Below are 19646 nucleotides of genomic sequence, written 5' to 3' on the forward strand. Positions count from 1 at the left end.
CCCTGGCAGCTCTCTCCTTGCAGGTCACCCTCAGAGCTGGCACCATGACCACATGGGAAGTGTGGTCCTGCTGCTTCACACACACAGATGTGCTCACACATGCAGATGCACAGCTACACACGGTTGCCCACACACACATCCACACATCCACACACATGCATACACAATGCATACAAATGTGCTCACTCACGCAGGCACACAGCTGCACACACACATAGGTCCATAGGCACATGCACACAGATACATACACAGACACACCTACACACAGATGCACAGACACATGCATACAGATACCACAATCATAAACATACCGACACATGCATGCACACATATGCACACACACAATGCACACAAGTGTACTCACACAGACACAGACGCAGATACACATAATCATAGACACACACATATACACGTGTACTCACACATCCTAAGCACCAAACACCAAAGTGACTTGGTTCCCGGCCAAGCCTGGCCCTCCACATCTCTGCCTGGGCTGTTTTCCCTGCACCCTAAATGCCCTTCCCAAAACTTCCCTCATGAACACCAGCTCATCCTCAGACTCTGCAACATTTACACTTGGGGAATATATTTAAAAGCTACTTCTTGTCTATCTGAAATTCGCGTGTAACTAGGTGTCCTGTTTGATCCAGCAACTCTGCCCACTTACATAAGAAGCAACCGCTCAGATGAGCTCCAAGGGGCCGAGGCGGATTCACCCACGTCTGTCTGGCTCCCTGGCATGGGCAGCCCACTGAGGCCTCTGAGCTCGCTCTCTGAGCCCCAGGACCCTGGTCAGCAGCTTCCCCACGTTTTAGACTCACAGAACCCACAAAATGTCAGGGTGACAGGGTCCTGTGAGATCATCTAGTGCCAATGGAGTGGACTAAAGTCACCATGTGGGGATCGCCTTGCCCAGGTTCACAAAACGCATCGTCTCTGTCTTCACATGACTCAGCTGGGGACTTTTCTTGGACGTTCTGAAAACCTTCGAATACCACCCAGCCCGTATCTTCTGACGAGAAGGAGGGACATCTACCGTGCCGGGCGCCTGGCGGGCTCTGGACAAACGCTCGCGGAGCGGGTGAGGGCAAACGAATGGATGGCTATGGTGAAACAACCCCCATCCCTTATTGGCCAGATTTTTTGCCACTCGATCACCCCATGTCCCATCTCTGCTCGCCAGAGCTTCAAGTATCTCCAAATCAACTAAAACAACATTAAGTATTGTTTCTAATAACTAAGCCCGAGACCCTCACGGCAACTTTCCTCGTGATGCTTTCTCGTCCAAAACCAGCTGTAAACAGAGAGCCCTGGACGGTTAACGGAGTCAGGCTCGTGACTCTGGACCACGGCCACCGGAACCCCTGGGTCCACTTGCCGCTCCAGGGGACTCTGGTCCACGCCTGTTTCAAAAGGCTGCATTCACAGCATCTCGGAAAGGTCGCACTCTGCTCTTTTGCTTAAATCACTTCATGCTTTTTCTCCATCATCGTACTTATGTTTAAAGGTTACATAAATTCTGGTGAGTTCACTTAACGCCCTTGCCAAGGAGGACATTTGGGTTGAGTCCTGGTTTGTTGTCTGTTTTCTATAACGGGGTGGTGACAGCTTTGGGCACCTGCTACCATCCTTTCGAACTATCTCCTGGGAGGGAGATTTCGGGGGCCGAGGCCACAAACTCCAGAGCTCAGAAAACAGAGATTTGCTGAACGTGGCACCCACGCCCGCTGACTTGTTTCTCTCCCCTCTCGCCCGCAGTGTGAAGGGAGCAGATCTGACACCCAGCCCAATGTCGGATGTGTGCAGGGGTCCCCCAGGACGGCACGGCGGGCGTGGAGTCTGCATCCTGGAGCTACCCTCCTCGGGCTCAGCATCCCTGCTCGACCGCTTACCGACGGAGCTACCTGTTATTCTCTGTTACTCTCAGTGCTCGGTTCCCTCGTCTGTAAACAGGAGGTCATAGCACCTAGCCTCAGAGTAGGAAATGAGATGCTGCTGGTGAGAAGGGCTTAGCACAGCGTCATCGCGAACCTGGGGACGTGCGGTTGTGAGGGGCATGGGGATAACTGCGGAAGTTTCCAGAAGCGGGGAGGGGCTGTCGAGTGTAAGACAGAAGGTGTAGGCAGGGGCTGAACAGACAGGTATTCGGCTGACAACTTGGAAAGCAATGCAGTGCCCGGGCCCGGCCATTTGGTGTGGCGACGCCCCCTCTGCCCGGCCCCCAGCCCCGTGTGGCCCAGCACCTTGTGGCAGCTCCTCTAGCACGGGCAGGCTCGCCTCCTTAGGGAGCTGCAGCAGGTTGTAGAGGGACTCCGGCTCCATCTCTGCTTCGTCAGCCCTGGGGGATGCGGGACAGAGGGCGTCACGGTCTGAGCGGCCCCAACCTCGCTCTGCGTCAGGAGGCACGAGAGAGAGTGGGAGCTGGCTCTGCGTGAACAAGTCACTGTCCTGCCCAGGCAAGGGGTCGGGGTCCCCGAAGAGGGGGCGGCCTGGAGCCAGTCCCCGCGGGACGCCCGGTGGGGGCAGGCACGTGGCTGAGGGCGCAGCCCAGCACGGGCTGGCAGGGGCAGGGGGTCTGCTCGGCCAGGCACAGAGAGGCCAGCTCAGTGCTGTCATTCAGCGCAAAAAGCCTCCCGCCCCTCAACCCCCACGGTTAGGACAAAGGAAGGGGGCGGCCCCTCCTCAGCGCTCCTGGGATCCAGGGAACCCTGAGTTCAAGAAGGAAATCTCAGGGGGGCTGGGAGAGCTATGTGGGGGCTGGTTTGGGGGAGCCCATGGGCCCTGAGCTCCCGCGGGGCAGGGGAAAGACCCCTCTGGGCCCCAGAGCCTGAGCCAGGGGGGCTCAGAGCGGCACCGCCAGCCTTTGACTGAGCCGCCCGGAGCTGGCGTGCTGCTGTCACTGGGACTTGTACCCCTCTCCACACAGGCTTGACTCTCAGAGGGTGGCTTGGCCCCCAATTCTGAACAAGGCTCTCTGCAATGGGGCTTTCTCTTGGGGTGGTTTGGGAGTCTCATAGACGATGCCGGCATGGGAGGGGCCAGCATCTACAGAGAGCTCATGTCCTCACTGTGGGAAGGCATTGTGGGAAGGGGCAAGGCTCACCCCGAGCCTGGGACGGGGGATTCAGGCCCAGCCCGGCCTCCTTCCTGTTTCCCTAGCCCACTTCCTCTCCTGCTTGACTGGCAGCCGTGCCCGCCCTCTCTCTGTCTCTCTGCCTCTCTGGCCCTGGCCTTCCCCAGCCTCTCTCCCTCACCCCCCACCCCCACCCCGCAGACACCTGGAGCAATGTGGCATGCAGCATAAGCTGGTGGTCAGCTGCAGGCCCTGGGAGGCTGGCTGGAGCGCAGCGCCCACGGCTGTGGTGAGATGGGGCCACCCTGTCACACTAGCAGCCAGCCAGGGGACACCATGGAACTGTTTTTCCCTGAAGTGGGGTTGGGGGGAACACAGCTGCTGAACCGACCTGTCCCCCGAATCCCCAAGCCTCCTGGACACTGGGATTTGGTTCGCGGACAAAGGAGAGGAAGAAGCCTGGCCCGGAGCGTGAGGAGGCCCAGGCTCCGAGCCAGCTCTTCCTCATTCTGGCCGTGCGACTTTGCGCATACGCCCTCCCCTCTCTGGTCCCGATGCTTCTTTACGAGGACAGGCTGGACACCATGCTGGCCAAAGGCAGCCCAGTGGACGCAGAGCCGGAACCTGCCTCGGCCATCGGCAGCCCGGGCAGTCCCTTCCCTGCCCTGGACTGGGGGTGGCCTTTCGCCCCATGCATTGATTAAGCTCAGGGGAGATGACATGGCAGGTTAGGAATCCGTCCCCTGGCTGCACAAGAGGTAGGGCAGTGCCCTTCTGCCTGTCGGGGATCTCTGGGGAGGCAGGAATGGCCCCGAGCATCGGGTGGAGCGAGGGGCATGGGGCTCCGGGGTCCACTTTGCCCGGCCCCCCTCCCCCAGCAGAGACTGTGCTCTCTGGGCTCAGTTTCCACCAACCCCTCGGAGCCCGCCCTGTGTGAACTGGGACCCTTAAGCCTACGGGACTGACAGGAAGCCCCAGCGGCGGAGGCCTCCGGCCGGCAGAGAGGCCAGAAAGACTCACCTGGCTGCCTCCTGCACGCACAGCAATGAAAGCACGGGGCTCCGATGGTGGTCCCGGTCCCAGCAGGAGCAGGTTCCGGGTTCCCTAGGTCGGCAGGGGCCACAGGGGCCGCGGGGGCCGTCGGGAGGCAGGGGCCAAGCTCACTTCCTCCGGCCGTGGCTTCTGCAGAGCCTGCCGGGCGGCTGCCTGCACACCGCTTCCTCTCACTGGGCTGTAGGCCTGAGGCTTCGAAATCGGTGCCACCACAGACCTACCGCAGAGCTCTGCCCCCCGCAGCCCCAAGGCCCGGCCACCCCTCCCAGCCCCCTGGATGCCCCACAGGCAACTCAGATTTAATATTTCTTCTTTCTCTCCCTCTCCCCTCCCGATCACCCAAACCAAACCAGTTCCTCCCCAGCCTTCCTGTCTGCGAATGACAGCTCCAGCCACCCAGCCACTGAGGCCAGAAGCTGGGAGCCAGCGTCCCCGAGGCCCCACGTCCCCACCATCAGTGAACTGTCACTTCTGTCTGCAGGTCGACCCTCCACCCCCACACCTCCACCAGGCCAGGCCCCGCCTGGACCACGCAGGAGCCTCCTGGCTGGACCAGGGGCTGCCAGCTTCTCTCACGTTCTACAAGCAACCAGAGGATCCGCTCCATGTTCCAATTCACTGAAAACTCACCAGTGGTGTCCAGTAACTCTTAAAATAAAATCCATCCTGTGCAGCCCAGTCCATCATTCCCAGTGTGGCCCCACTGGCACAGCCCCATCCTTACCTCCCTAAGCCTTTCTCTCGCCCAGCCCCACCTGCCCCCACGCCCCAGCGCCCCTCAGGACTGGCTGACCACTTTCTGCTGTTCATGCCTTGGCGGGGCGCCTCAGGCTGCCTTCCTGTTTTGGGGTCTTGACGCTTACTTCATACTTCCCTCTGCTCCAGCTTTTAAAATGGCTAAGTCCTTATCTTTATCATCGGCCTAAATGCCTCCTCTCTCAGGAAGCCTTCCCTAACTGCCTTATCTAAAGTAAGTCCTCTCTCTGATTCCTTACACAGCCCCTGAAGTTTTCCTTTGTCCCAGAGCCTAGAAAAATGCCTGGCATAAGGTGGGCACCAGGGATCAATCATGGCTGCCATTGCCTAGGGGAGGAAGTAGTTTTTCCGGAGGTGAAATGGGCCTTTAATGGATGAATAGAAGTGTGCCGGTTAAGGAAGACGGGTGGAAACGTTAATCCAGGTGGAGGGAAGAGCCTGTGGAAAGGTCTAGAGTTCGACCAGGAGAGATTCCAAAACAGCAGGACAGTCAGAGGACACTCCACACCTGGCTGGTCTGTCGAGCTTGAATCTTCGTGAGTTTTCACAGCAACAGGTGACAGCGCTGGGTGACCAGGAAGCTAACCAACCTTTCTCTGCTGACGGATCGGGCGGAAGAGGACCAGAGCAGGTGGGAAGTGGGAACAAGGGGTGCACGGGAGCAGGAAAGTGGGGTTGTTCACGAGAAGTTACAAAAATGACGAGTATGACTGACAGGATCGCTAATGTTTATCGAGTAACTGACGATGAAACCAACGTAATGTTAAGGGCACCGATTTTGCCGGACCCCGGCCTCTGAGGCAGGTGCTCTATCCCGTGACAGAGGGAGACACAGAAGCGCGTCGCTGAGTCCATGCCCTTCCGATGCCCTCGAGCAAGACGGGGATCCGTGGCGAAGAGGGGTGAGAAGCAGCCGTGGCCGGACACCCATCGTGCTGGGGCAGGCGTGGCGGGCACGGCGTGACTCCGGACCCCATGCTTCCGGCGGTGGCTCCCTGAGCCTGGATCGCATCCGGGTAGGTGCAGCACCCAGAGTCTGGCAGCAAAGAGATGGCACACTCGAATGCGGGAACTGGAGGGTGAGTCGTAAAGGGACAGCTGGGGCCGGGTTAAGGGAGCCCAGAAGGGAAGGTGCTGCGTCCCAGCACCATGAGGGAACTGTCGTGACTTCAAGGCCCACGGGGCCAGAGGCGAGCGTGGATTCTAGAGCCCAGAAAGGGAGTTAGGGGACATCTAAGAGGGGACCGTGGGTAGGGGCTCTAATAGCGAGACACAGCCAACCCACAGTCACGCACGGTGGCCCAGGACACCCCTCCACACCCCTCCTCCTGCCTGGGCCTCCCACTAGCCAAGTCCAGATGGAAGCCGGGGGCAAAGGAAGCCCATCGACACAGCAGCGCGTAGAGCTCAGGACGGGTGACGCCAGGGAGTGGATCCAAAGAGGTGAGCGGAAACCACACGGCCCCAGATGTGTGCCCTGGAGCCAGCGGTCACCCAGCAGCCCCGGGGGCCAGGCAGGGGCAGCCAGCCCTGCGTAACATTCAGAGTCGTTGCTGGGGGACCTGTCTCCAGCCGGCTCCCCCAGGCTCTGCGATCACCTCACTTCCTGTAATCCATCTTTCTGCTTCAGCACTAATGTGGTTCCAGTTATCTGCAACTGAAATCCGGTCGATAGAAGATTTGTCACCGGAAGCCGTTGCAAGTGACGTCTCCTCAAGGACGGGAATCTGCGGCCGGTTACTCGTGCTGGTTGATTTAAAGGCAGTGGGGATCTAATGATCACCAGAGTGGCATGTAGTAGATGGTGGCACCTGGAGACAACACAGTCACCTGTAATCGCCCAGAACTCAGTACCGATTAAGTCCCCAGCTTCGGCTTCTGCGCGCGATGTGATAAGCGCGATTTATTCAAGGTCCGTGGCTGTTTGCTTTTTATCATCACCCCAAAGAGTTTTAAAAAAGGAAAGAACAGTCTTCAGTTCAAGGCCTGTTTAAAGCACCAGGGTTTCCCTGTGGCGGCCCTAGAAGGACCTCTTTCCTCTCGGGGCTGCAGGGCCCGGGGAGCTGGGAATCAGATGCAGAGTCCTGCATGGTTCAGAAGCATGACAAGGATCAGATTCTAAGACTGGAATCGTGACCTGCAGATTAGTCCAGGGACCCCAGCGTGAATCCTCGCCCCCGCGTCCGACAGGACAGACACTCCCCGCCCAGGACCCCCTGCGATGTCCTCTGTCTTTCAGGGGGATGCTAATTCTTCTCCTTCCCCACCCCCGTCACCCCTCCCGGCCCCCAGACTGATAACTACAGTCAGTTCCAGACTCTCCCGGGGGACAAGCACAAAGTTTGGCCTCCGAGGAGAAGGCTTATATCTTTTCTTTTTAAATTTGCGAATGTTCGCTCACTTACGTCAGCAAAGCAAGGCTGTGACGGAGCTGGGCCCGAAACACACTCTTCGATGGGGCCACTTGCACGGCTGGAGGGGCCGTGGCCGCAGGCTTAGGGAAGAGCTGGGGGGCGGCCCTTCGCTGCTTGCTAGGTTGTTCCTGAAAGTGGACTCGGCCTCGGCCTATGCTGACTGAAAAAGGGATGTATAGTGCACAAAGATAATCGGGAGCAGCTGTCATACGTCACGTGACCTCTCCCCTGAGAGGGCCCGGAGGACGATGGGGATGTATGCAGCCACACTGCGGTGGCCCAGGAAGGACATGGGAGGCACTGCCACCGGAATGGGCACCCCAGTTTCAGTGGAATCAAGGTCATTCATTCCAAGAGGGCAGAGGCCGAGGGGCGGGCTTTATTTACCTACGGCAAGGTTAGCTTTTGCTGCCTTGGAGGGACGTGCATGCAAATTCAAGGGGTCGCTGCTAGTGACCTTTCGGGGGTCTGTCAGGCTGGGCACAGAGGGGTAACCCCTCCCCGACGGAATTTAAGTTGCTGTTCTGCACATCTTACGGCCAAGACGGAGGCACGGAGCTCGAGGGCACGTTAACCGTGGGGCTCATCTCTGATCCCTCTGCCTCCAGCCTCCCCGCCACATCACCGGCCCTGGCTCCCTGTCTGCCTGGCACTTGCCCCGTCTGTCCCCGGCTCCCCGTCCGCCCGGCCACTTGCCCCGTCTGCACGATCTTGCCCGCCTCCCCGAGTTGTCCGCCTGCCCCTCCGCCCTCCAGTGCCCGAGGCAGCAGCTGTGCCCACCTTGGGTCCCCGCTGCACCCCAGGCCCTAGCTCGACACTCAGACAATGAACATTGACTAAACGACTGTGTTGGGCTCAAGGCAGTCCCCACACGCCTGCCCCAGGGCAGAGCCTCGCCCCGCCGGCCGGTGAGGACAGTAACGATTTATTACACCCCCGAAGAGTGGATGTCCATTTAAAATGAAACCTGACAAAACCTGAGCTTCCCAACCACGAGACGCTGTCTTTGCTGAAGGAGCCACAAGTTCCGGGCTCTGCGGCGGCGATGATGCGCTCAGGGACAGTGCCCAGCTGTCCCCTGCCTGGGAAAGGCTTAAAAGTGATAAGCTCGGAAGGTCCTTTCCTTTTCTGAATTCTCAGATCCTACGAATTCTGCCGAAGGCAAGTGGCCACGTAATGCCACCGTTCCTCAGACACTGGCCACGAGGGACCCTGACCAGGCAGAGATCCCACCCCCAGGAGAGGCCGAGTTCGGAAGCTCTCCTGGGAGCATGTCACATCAGACCAGGGCTGTCGCCCAGAAGAATGGAGGCAAACGGCGTTTATGAGAGACGAAGGAGTAGAGCACGCGAGGCTGCCTCCCGCCCCGCCCACTCTCACGGCTCCTTCTCCAGGTCCTCGCTGTCCCTCCCCCCCTCAGCTTCAACCTGTCCCCGGCCACGCCCTGGACCCCTCCTTGTCCACTTCACCCTGTGAATTATCTACATGCTGTCTCTCTGTCTCCATGGTTCCAGGGCAGCGGCGTGGACAAACCAGACCCTCGGTGAATGTCCCCCGAACAGGACAAACCAGAAGACCCCTGGAAGGTTAGATGCCATTGCTGGCCTGAAAGAGCCAACATCGCAGGAAACAATGCTTTATCCTAATCAATATGAACAGATGATCTGACCGAACGAAACCGCAGGTTGGCACAGGCCGCCTCAAGGGCCCAGCGATTTCTCAATCTCAGCATGATGGACGGACGTTTGGGGCCGAGGAGCCTGAGCTGCATATTATGGGATGCTTAGCAGCAATTGAGGACCCCCTTCCCCAAGTGACAACTCAGACTGTCTCCAGGCATTGCCAAATATCCCCTGATTTTGAAGGGATGAATTTGGAAAGTATGGGTTCATTAACTCGCCAGCAGTCCCATGGGAACAAAGCCGGGTTTGAACCCGAGCGTTTCTCTGAAGCCCAGCTTTGTCATTTTGGGTATTTTTAAAATAGCATCGTTGCCTTCCTCTCCAGGCTAGCATACATTAATAGTCACCACGTCAACATTTCATAGAGAAAAGTTCCGTGCGCCTGAAGCCTCCCAGGACTTCTGCAGGTAAGGCTGACGGCAGAGCCAGCGTGGAGCATGAAGATGTGGCCGCCATGGGGGCGGTCACCTAGGTGTCCCTTGTCCCTAAGTGCAAGGAGCCCCCTTCCCTGGAGCAGCATTTTATCAGGCCACTGCCCGCTGGCGGCTCCCGCTCTGGTTTGGAGCCAGGCGAACGGGCTGGCTCGCCCCACCGGTGGTTCTTCACTGGCACTCGTCTGCCCCCGTGACCGTGCCCCTCTGTTCCCGGTGACTTCTGCCCATGAAACCCTGGGCCACAGCCCATCGGGGCCCCACTCCACACCGGGCCGGGAGCTGGCTCCTTAACCGCTTCTCTGTCTGAGCAGGGCTGGCACGACCCGCTGACCGCCAAACGCACAAAGGAAAAAACCAGGGCCAAACGGAAGCGGACGACGGCCCCGGGCACACGCGCTCCTCACTGAGTAAATCCCAGCACCCCGCTCGCCCCGCAAGGCTGCGCGCGGGCCGGCCCGCAGCGCACGGGGCTTCCCGCCGTGGCTGGGCGGGGCGGCTCAACCACACACCAGGGTTCGAGCGGCTTTTATTTAATATCCAGAAGTCCAGAGTACACATCGCTTAAAACAATGGAAAAGACAATGACGTACTGGCTCACAAAGGGGGTGAATAAAGGGTTCGGTCGCTTTAAAACGACGAAGCTCTTTGTCACATCCAATTAGGACGTGAGGGCACGTGGGGGCTGGGCTCTGTGCTTCCATAAGACCTGTGGTTGTTAAGGGGTGAGGAGAGCTGCAAGGAGGTACCCCAAGGCCAGCGGTGGAGGGGGCGACACGCCCAGGAAGGATGGAAGATGGGGAACGAGTCTCACTCGGGCCTCACAGCGCCTGAGGTCGCTTTCATTTAGTTCCTGTGGCTACGGGTCCCTCGTCAGAAAAAACAATTCACCGAAAATGTGGCTCAGCTGAGGAGGAAAGTTTCCAGAATGTTCCAGAATTAAGGTTTTTCTACTACCCAACTTACTCCAAGAAGATGTCCCAGGACCCCTGACCCTGAAACCCATGCCCAGACAACTAGTGTCCCCAAACCAATAGAGACGATGGGTCGATCGCACAGGAAGACTCGACCCCCACAGCAGAGGTCACCCCGACTTCCATCCTAGGAACTGGCACCCCCGAAGCATCCATCTGGGCCATGCTTTGAAGTCTGATCCTCACCGGGCAGTGAAGGCAGGACCACGAGACCTGCACAGCACACGGGGTCCTCCCTGACATGCAGAAGGCACACCTGCACCTTCGACCCAACTTGAACAATGAGAATTTGGATAAAAGAACCATGGCCTTAAACCGTCAGCAGAGTGAGGCGAACGTGCCGTATAGTTTCCCCACGTCTTGCAATTCCTTTCTCCCTCCTGCTGGAAACACGGGGGCATGAAGTGGGCTCCTGCCTCTGGAAGCTCAGCGTCGCCCCCTCCTCCTTGTGGAACCACTTCCTCCCTTCCCTGCTGGGACCTGGTGGAGCTCCCACCTGGGCTGAAACCCCCAGGGCTCTGTTCTCTTTCCAAATCCTGACCTCGCCTCCTGGGCGCCCCCCGCCCCCCTGCCCACGGCTCCCCGTGCGCTGTGGGCTCCCTCTCCAAGCCCGGCCAGGTGGGTGGGCCGCCACTGGCCTCAGGCGCTGTGATCCGTGTCTGCGATTCGCGTGGCACAGAATGCGCCAGCCTCGGCCGCTGTGTCAACGTCATGCTTTAATGTCACTCATCCCGCAGGAGACAACATAATGCCATTTTAATTATTTCTTTCCCCTGCTGAGAAACCACCGCCATCAAAACGGCTCTTCTGAACTCATCCCCAGCCTCGAAGAAGCCGGCGGAGACAGAACATTAAACTCTTTTTCAAATCTTCAGCTTTGGCATTCAATTTAATAGGAACGACTTACTTAACAGCTCTGATCTACAGCAGGGGGGCCAGAAATCGGAGAGATGAGAAAGGCCCCAGGGAGACTGCTGTGCAGGGGTCCCCAGGGTGTCAGCACATCGTAAACCCCAGCTGGGGAGCTGGGAAAGGAGCTTGGGGTGTTGCCACACCGCAGGACCCGCCTGGGACCCCGCTGATGGATCCCCACCTCTCTCCTGAGCCAAGGTGAGCAAGGCGTGAACAGCACTCCTTTATAGGCACCCCAGGGAGAGGTGCCAGTGGGGCCTCCGGAGGCTAGGACTCCAGCTCCTGGGGGAGTCAGATAAACACCTCGTCTCCCTGTTACAGGCTGCATAGGGTCCCCCCCAGAATCCATCTGTTGAAGGTCTGACCCCCAGCACCTCCGAACATGACTGTATTTGGAGATGCGTCTTTAAAGAGGTGATTAAGGTTACATGAGGTCATTGGGGCAGGCCCTAATAAAATATGACCTGTGTCCTTATAAGAGGCGATCGGGACAGACACACACAGAGGGACGACCATGGGAGGACACAGGGAGGAGATGGCCATCTTCACGCCGAGGAGAGAGGCTCAGAAGGAACCAGCACTGCTGACCCCTTGACCTTGGACTTCCGGCCTCCAGAACCGTGAGACATAAATGCCTGTCTAAGCCCCTCAGCCGGTGGTGCTTTGTTATGGCAGCCCCGGCAAACGAATATATTCCGCTTTCTAAAAGTTTTTAAAACTGTGTCCAGTCGCAAACGGGGCCCGAGATGGGGACTTCTGGTGGGGCGCAAGCTGCCTCTCAGAGCCGGCTTCGGCTAGTCCACGGCAGCGAGACATCCAGAAACGCCTTCAGCACGCCCTTCCCTCCGCGGGCGGCGGCGGCCGGGGCGCCTGGGTCTCGGACGTGTGCCCCAAAACTAAGTGACAGCGACACGGAGAGGCCACGAAGCGGGAACACGGGGCGAGCGTTCCTGTCACAGCAAAAACCTCCGGGACTTGAGAGATCGTAAAGCTGCGAAAAGCTTGTGACTAAAAAGGCCCGGCTTCCAAGGACAGCCCTCGGCCGAGGAGATTCCACCAGAACGCGGGCCGAGGCGCCTTTCCGGGGCCGGGCGGCCCTCCCCCGGGCCTGTTCCTTCCCCGCGTTCCATCCGGGCCGACGGCCGCCGATGCAGCACCCGGTGGCGCCCAGGTGAAGCCAGGCCTGCGCCGGTGTGCAGACCCCCGCATTTCCGGTGGGCGAGGAGGTTAGAGCAACAGCCAGGAGGGGGAGTGGGGAAAGTGGGGAAAGGGGCAGGGGAGTGGGGCAGGGGGCAGGGGTGGGGGGGGCCGGCCTCCGCGTGGCGGGCCGCCGAGGGCCTCCCCGGACGGCGGAACGCAGAGGCCCCGCCGTGGTCTGCCGTCACTCCAAGCTCTTGTACTTGGTAAACAGGTTGTAGAGAACCCGCAGGGTGGACTTGAGGTCCAGGTTCACCACATCTGCAGAGCGAAACAGAGAGCATGTCGGTTGGCGGGGACGAGAGAGGTCCCCGGGAACCCTGGTGCCATCGCCTGGGGGGCGCGTGGGACAGGGGCCAGGTCCGTCGCGGAGTACTGCTCTGCAGAGACATCCAGGACGCACTGGGCAGCGCTGTCCCCAGACGCGGGCCTCAGGGGGCGAACCAAGGCCGTCTCCTGCGGGATGAGCACCTGGGGCAGCCAGGACAGGGTGCGCCATCGTCCCCTCTAGGATAAGCGTCAGGACAAGTCCGCAGACCGATGGCGTCTATGTGGCGTGGGATCCGCCACAGCCAAGGATATTTACCGGGAACCAAACGCCCAGGGGCCAACTTGTGGCAGGGCCGCTGGCCTGCAGCGGGACCAGGCCTCCGGGGACAGGGCAGGGTGGCGGCTGCCGTCCCACCCCTCAAGGTGGGGCACGTGGCTCCTGCCGCAGGACGCTTACAGGGTGACAGGTCCCTCTGGAGCCCAGTTAGTCCGGGCCACCTTCTTTGGTGGCAAGGGGACCGGTCCTCCTGGGAGTCGGGTGTCTGGTTCTTGTCCTCACATACCTTGTGACCTCAGACAAGTGACAGAAAGGGCTGTGGCTCAAGGGTCACATCCCATCCCCGGATAGGCCTTAATGGTGGCTGGCGAGCCTCCCCGGGTGGGCGTGTGGAGGGTAAGGAAGTCATCTCCCCCAGACTTCCTGCTGTCACTGCAGGGCTGTGATTCTCCAAGTGGGGTCCCCAGACCAGGAGCATCTGTGTCCCCCGGCAGCTCGTTAGAAATGGGACTTGCCGGGCCCACCCCACGGCCCCCGAATCACAAGTTGTTCTTTGAGTCTCCCGAGACTCTGATGCCCCCTCACTTGGAGAATCTCGGAACAGATCACTTAACAGCGGCCAGGGAGGGGCTGCTCAAGGAGCAGGGACGTGGCCCGCCGCCCTTTGCCGGCCACCTGGGCCATTAAACCGCAGCGAGCCTTTCATGTGCTCTCGAGTCAGGAGACCACGGCCCCCGCCCAAGCCCGGGCTCCTGGACACGAGTTCAACCCTGAGGCCCGTGGGCAGAGGCCACAGCCTCCGAGTCAAGTGGTTCCTAAAGAACTAGCATTGGTGGCCTGGTCCCCAAAACCAAGAGCATGGGGGAGTAGGGGAATGGGGAGCTGGTGTCGGCAGAGCTCGGCCTGCGAGCCACCCACTCAGGGGCTGTGGCCTCTGCCCACGGGCCTCAGGGTTGAACTCGTGTCCAGGAGCCCAGGCTTGGGTGGGGGCTGTGGTCCCAGACACCTCAGAGACCTGGGGCCTCACCCCGCTTCCCTGCCCTGCCCCTCCCCAAGGGCACCTGGCTGGGGCTTTACCTTCAGGCCTGGCCTTGGGTTTCTTGAGCCCTCCATCCAGCATCAGCTCAAAGGCAAAGGACACATTGTGGACCTGCCAAGGATGCAAGAGTTAGCGCCCGGCAAGGCAGCCCCAGGCCCACCGCCGCCCACTGCTTCCCTTCCGACAGGACAGGGACGGAGGGGAGCATGGACAGAAGGAGCACGAGGCCCGCAAGGCCCCAGGGCACCCGGCACACACACAGGTGGGCGGAGGGAAGGTGCAGACGTCTGCCGAGGGCCTTACGCCCCTCGCCGGTGACCGGGGGTGGCTGGGCAATGCAGGGACGAAGGCACAGAGCCTGCCCTCAAGGGCCCAGGGGTGCCCGCGTGCCTGCCCCGCTCCAGGCCCCGGCCCATCCGCACGATGAGACGTGACGGCAACCCCATTTTGCAGATAAAGAAGCTGGGGTTCAGGGAAGACGAGTCACTTCTCAGAGGCACGCCTCCCTGGGCACTGACCCCAGCGCAGAGCAGGCCTTTCTCCCCGAGCAAGTGCACGCTCCACCCCCCGCCCGCCACCATCCAGATTGTCTCGTCTGCACCCGCACGGCAGGCTGGGGGTCAAGGTGGAGACAGGACGGCAAAGACGGGGAGACAGGAAGCAGCGTCGGGGCTAGACGACCAGCCCGGCCTGGGAACAGACGTCCTCTCGCTGCCTGTCCCGTGGGCCTGGGCACAGGCAGGTCACCGGCAGGGAGAATGTCCACGCCTGGCACCCAGACCACAGCGGAGAGACGGCTTCTCAAAACTACTCAGCACCAAGCATGGTGTGGCCGTGAAATCCACCCTGCCCCACGGAGAGGACAGTTCGGGGGTCACTGCCTTCTCAGTCCGTCCGCTTGGAGCCACCTGCTCTGACAGGGATGGATGTCGAAACGAGATTTTCCTTCTGCTCCTCTGAGCCTGAGGAGACCGCCAGACAGGACGTGGCCACCACCCCCCTCCTTATCCGTCAGGGCCTCGCCTGCACCTCCAAGCACCTCTCGTGCCCCAGCAGAGACGTGTCCCCCGAGCCCAGACCCCAGACAGGGCGGACGCAATAGGGGATGACTCCTGATGAGGCTTTGGGGCCACCCTCCCTGACGGTGACGGCAGAATGGGACCCCGGGCCAGTGAGGACCGGGCCACACACCAAGCCCCATGCCACAGTCCAAGAGCCAGTCATAAGAAGGGTTTTCGAGAACCCGTCCAGCTGAGAGATAGAGGGTTCCGGAATAGGAATGGCCTCTTCCGGCTCCGCCCCAGCTGACCTGTGACCCTCGGCCGTCTCTCGCCCTCCTCAGAGACAGAGGGGTCAAAGACCTGGAAGCTAAAGCCCTTTCTGGCATTTGCTTCTAGGAATAACCTCCAAGTCCCCAGGACACAGTCCACTCCGGAGAGAGGGAGGCACCGGAGAACCTTCCAGAAAGACGATCGATGGGCACCAAGGTACTTAGCAACGCGGCCAGCACAGAGGGAGACGCTCGCGGTGGCCGTAAAGCCGTGGGTGGTGCCCAAGCCCCCGGGACAGTTCGAGGAGCGTCTTTCCTTTGCTTGCAGGAGCCTAAGAGTCCGAGCCGTCCTGCCTCATGCTTTCCCTTAACCCCACGCAGTCGTCCACAAACGCAGCCCGCGGTGTCCCCGGTCTCGGTCACCGAAGCCACTCGGGCTCCTCCTGCTGCTGCGAAGTTCCAGGTGCCGGAGCAAAGGCGCCTCTCAAGGCCTCGGCCCCTGGGAGGGACTCAGCATCATGTCACCACCGCCCTGCCTGGGACCAGCCTGAAGTGGGCTCCGTCTACACAGTGGGGAAACACTACCGCCTGTGAGGTGGTCGGGAGGTCGATAAACGTCACGGCTCAGGAAGAACTTCCCAGCGGCTCTGTGATGCCCAGCGCTCTCTGGGAGGGGAGGGGAGAGGCTGCGGGGGTGAGGCTAACGGGCCTGATAAGGATCCCCCAGAATCCGGCATCCTCCGAGGAGGCGAGCCCCAGATGCCCGTGGAGCCACGGCCAGAGGTGCCCGTTCTCGAGGATGAGCGGGCTAGCACCACGCTGGACGCTGTCCCCTAAAACAGCCTTCCCTTTGTGGCTCCCATTCAGAGGCAAAATTGGATTGAACAGGCCTCGCGCCTCCCAGGCCAAGGCAGCGACAGACAAAGACTTTCATCGTTGTTTCAAAGGGGAGGAAGCCTCAGCTGGGAGGGGACACCCCTGCCATTTGCAGAGAGCCTATGGGGGGGGTGGTTGGGGGGAAAGCCCGTTCCAGACCGCCTTGGCGAAATTCACTGTCCTCGCTGGCACGCTTATTAATTTGAACCAAGAAACGTTCTCTCCAAAACGACGCTTCTGCAGCCAGCCCCCTGGGGCCTGGAAATTCATGAGCCTCTTCACCGAACTGTGTCCTCGTTGCCAGCACGACAGGAAAGCCACGTTTCCTGGCCAGGTCCCACGGTTCTGCTGGTTCCCTCTGCTCTCTACGCCTCTCACCGTGGACTCTAACGCGCCGGGACCTGTCCCATCTGCTCCGATCCCATCACGGCCAGCGAGACGGCAGCGGCGTTTGGCCAGGTGCAAAGGGCCGGCCAGGCGCCAGGAGCGGGCAGGTTGATAAACACCGGCCCCGTTTTCGGGGGTTGCTCTGGCTGTCACCACCGCTTGTCTGCCGCTCTGACTCGTGGGTCTAGCACTTTGAGAAAACAAAATGACAGATGTCCGTGCGTCCAGGCAATATGGTCGGTCCACGCGCCAAGTTGCCGAAGGCGATGCACTAACTCCTGCCAGATGGCTGGACTTGGGGAGGCCCCGGGCGGGAGGCCAAGCGCTCAGTCACACAGGGCAATGGCACCGGGGACAAGCAACCCAAGTGTACAGGTTAGGCCCTTTGATCCAAGCAATCCTATTGAAGGGATTTTCCTAGAAACAATCCACAGGAATGAAAAACAAACACACACAGACACACACACACACACATTCAAGAAGATGCCCTATTGTTTTCATAGGGGAAAAATAGGAACGAGCTGCACGAGAGTGGGGAACAGGAGACAGCAGTGTCGAGGCCACTCCACGGGGCTCTGTGCCAAGCCTGGAAACGGCGTCTGGGAGGCCGTCAAGCAGCAGGAGGCACGAGATGTGACATACACATGGCCCGAGCGGGGGACAGATTGGCAACTCTACTGGCCTTTGACCACAATTGTTAAAACGATCTCGTCTTGGAGGAAGACCCGAAAGGGAACACCCCACCTGTGGCTGTGCCGGGCGCAGCCGATGGCTTTTTCATTTCCCAAGGGGTTCCGCCTAACCGATCCCGCGTGCCGTGCTGTGTTACATGTGAAGAACGCGCTCCCACGACGCAGACGCGCACATACCTTCTGGTCGAAGCTGTCCGGGGTCAGGTAGAAGTTGTGCAGGGGCACGAAGTAGTCCTCCAGCAGCCCCATGAGCAGGACCAGGTACACGCCGTCTGCAAACTACAGAGGAACACGCGGTGATGCTTCTGGTGCGTGACTCAGGGAGCACTGTGCATCCACTCAGAAGGACGAAGACGTTTTAAAGCAAAACAGCGCATGTCCGGTTTAGGTGAGAGAACCTGCAGCCAGGAGCGGGGCCTGGGCGCAAAGCGCCACACCGGGACCGGACGTGACCGTGTGCGTTTGGAGCTGGACCCCAGCTACGGGACCAGACCGCCCGGCCGCGGGGTCCGTCCCCCACTGCCGGCTTGGGGAACGACACGGGCTCCCATCTCTCAGGGCTGGAGTGCAGATCAGGGATGGGGTGGGCAGGGAGCACCCAGCACACACCGAGGGCTCCAGCGGTGTCAGCGGCACTAAGCCGAGCCCGCGATGGCCCTGTGCCTCGGTTCGGGGTTTGCAGCCCTGTCCTGCTCACTCGTCAGCTGCCCAAGTGCCACCTTCTCACTGTGCTCACGGCACAGGACAAGCTTTCTCGTCCTCAAGCTTTGGTGACGGTGAGCCTTTGTGTGTACCCAGTATGTAGTGTCCATCCCAACTGGGCCCTGAACAGCGGGGTCGGCGCTGGGGGGAAAGCCCCACAGACTGCAGCCCTTGCTCCAGCTCCCTAGCCCCTCTCCGGCCACTGGGCCCAGCACCACCTCCCACCCGCAGCAGGGGCCAGGACCGAGGACGACAGCCTCTGCTCCCTGGCAGACGGCCCCCTGTCCCATGAGCCAGGACAGGGCATAGCTGCTCCTTTTGCAGACAAAGCGCTAGAGTCCAAGGTGGCAGAGCAGCTTCTGGAGGGGGAGGGACGCCTCGGCCACCCCCATGGAGGACAGAGACGGCGTCCCTGAGGGGCCCGGACTCGCCACAGCCCCCTGCGGGGCGAGGACGCGTGAGGACCCGAGCCTCCAGTGGCTGGAGCTGCGTCGTCCAGTCCGCAGCCACTGGCCACCTGAGCTTATTGAAATGGAAAACGGCTTTCCTTGAATGCTGCAGACTTATCCTTTTTTGCTGTAGTAAATTACGCACGATGTGAAATTCGCCATCTTAACCGTTTCTAAGTGGCTCCGGTTCCGTCTGCTCAAGCACATCCACACGGTCGTGCAAACCCATCTCCAGAACGCCCAAAGTGCAATTGTTTAAAAATTACCCAACATGCACAATCAGCTCAGCCACACTAGCCACATGTCAAGCACTTGGTGGCTCTGGGTGGCCAGAGGCCACCGTATTGCACGGTGCAATGACACAACACGTCCGTCCTTCAAGAAAGTTCTACCGGACGACTGGACAGCGGGGGGCGGGGGGCAGGGCGCGGGGCACCAGGAGGCCTTTCTCTTCCTGAGACGAGCGACCCACACGGGTGACAGGAGAACCTGAGAACGGAGGATACTTCATTCTCAAAACAATGACCGCCCCCTCCGCCGTCTCGGGCGGGCTGCCAGGCCCCCGATTTCAAGATGAGAAGCCAAAATCGCACACATGCAACAGCACAACACACTGTCCCCAGGGAACGGAGGGGAAGCTGAGACACAAGCCAGGAGCAGAGGGACCTGTGGGCGGTGGGTGAGCGGTGGGGGGCGTCGGGGCTGGTGGTCTGACGCGATCTGACGGGTAAACGGCCCGCGGCCCGCGTGTCATGAGCCTCGTGCTCCCGTGTCGTGAAGGCACTGCTCGCTCGTCCCCTTAAAGCCAGAATCACGTGTACCCCAGGCAGCCGTTCACTGTCCACCCTGGTGGAAGGCACTGGCATCCTCCCCCAGTGACAGCACGCCCGCGTGCCCAAGACACTGGCCCTCCTGTCCATACCGACCATTTGCAGACCACCAGAGGTCGCCCGTGAATGAAGACACCCCACCCGCACCACCCAATGCTGCTGCACCCAGACGCCGAGACCGGCAGAGAGTCTGCTCACTTCCGTGGCACCTTCTAAGCCACCCCTGGCCCACCACGTCACAGGACGGTGGGAGAGATGGGAACCGAAGGGAGGAAGACACGGGAAGGAAAGGGGGCGCCCGGCAGAGTGAGGGCCACACAGAGCGTGGTGGTTCACCCACAATGAGTGGGGTGTGCCATCTG

General features: G+C 60.2%; 2 protein-coding genes across 3 annotated transcripts in view; both read right to left on the reverse strand.

The window, feature by feature from the left end:
- PARVG (parvin gamma) overlaps positions 1–4455 on the reverse strand; it is a 24966-nt gene extending 20511 nt beyond the window's left edge. Inside the window, exons 1-2 of the mRNA XM_039863011.1 lie at positions 4094–4455; positions 2244–2338 (exon numbers count right to left, since the gene is read on the reverse strand). Of these exons, the coding sequence (XP_039718945.1) occupies positions 2244–2322 (79 nt within the window). The 5' untranslated portion in view covers positions 2323–2338; positions 4094–4455. The remainder of the gene's footprint in view (positions 1–2243; positions 2339–4093) is intronic.
- An 8126-nt stretch (positions 4456–12581) lies between these two features.
- PARVB (parvin beta) overlaps positions 12582–19646 on the reverse strand; it is a 53970-nt gene continuing 46905 nt past the window's right edge. Inside the window, exons 11-13 of one of the 2 annotated variants that reach the window (XM_039863226.1) lie at positions 17481–17582; positions 14117–14189; positions 12582–12753 (exon numbers count right to left, since the gene is read on the reverse strand). In XM_039863226.1, the coding sequence (XP_039719160.1) occupies positions 12677–12753; positions 14117–14189; positions 17481–17582 (252 nt within the window). In that variant the 3' untranslated portion in view covers positions 12582–12676. Of the gene's footprint in view, positions 12754–13942; positions 13967–14036; positions 14190–17480; positions 17583–19646 lie in introns of those variants that run through there. The other variant, XM_039863225.1, reaches the window with a different exon arrangement.

This window comes from Pteropus medius, unplaced genomic scaffold (genome assembly GCF_902729225.1).
Source record: "Pteropus medius unplaced genomic scaffold, Ma_sr-lr_union100, whole genome shotgun sequence".
NCBI classification, from domain to species: Eukaryota; Metazoa; Chordata; class Mammalia; order Chiroptera; family Pteropodidae; genus Pteropus; species Pteropus medius.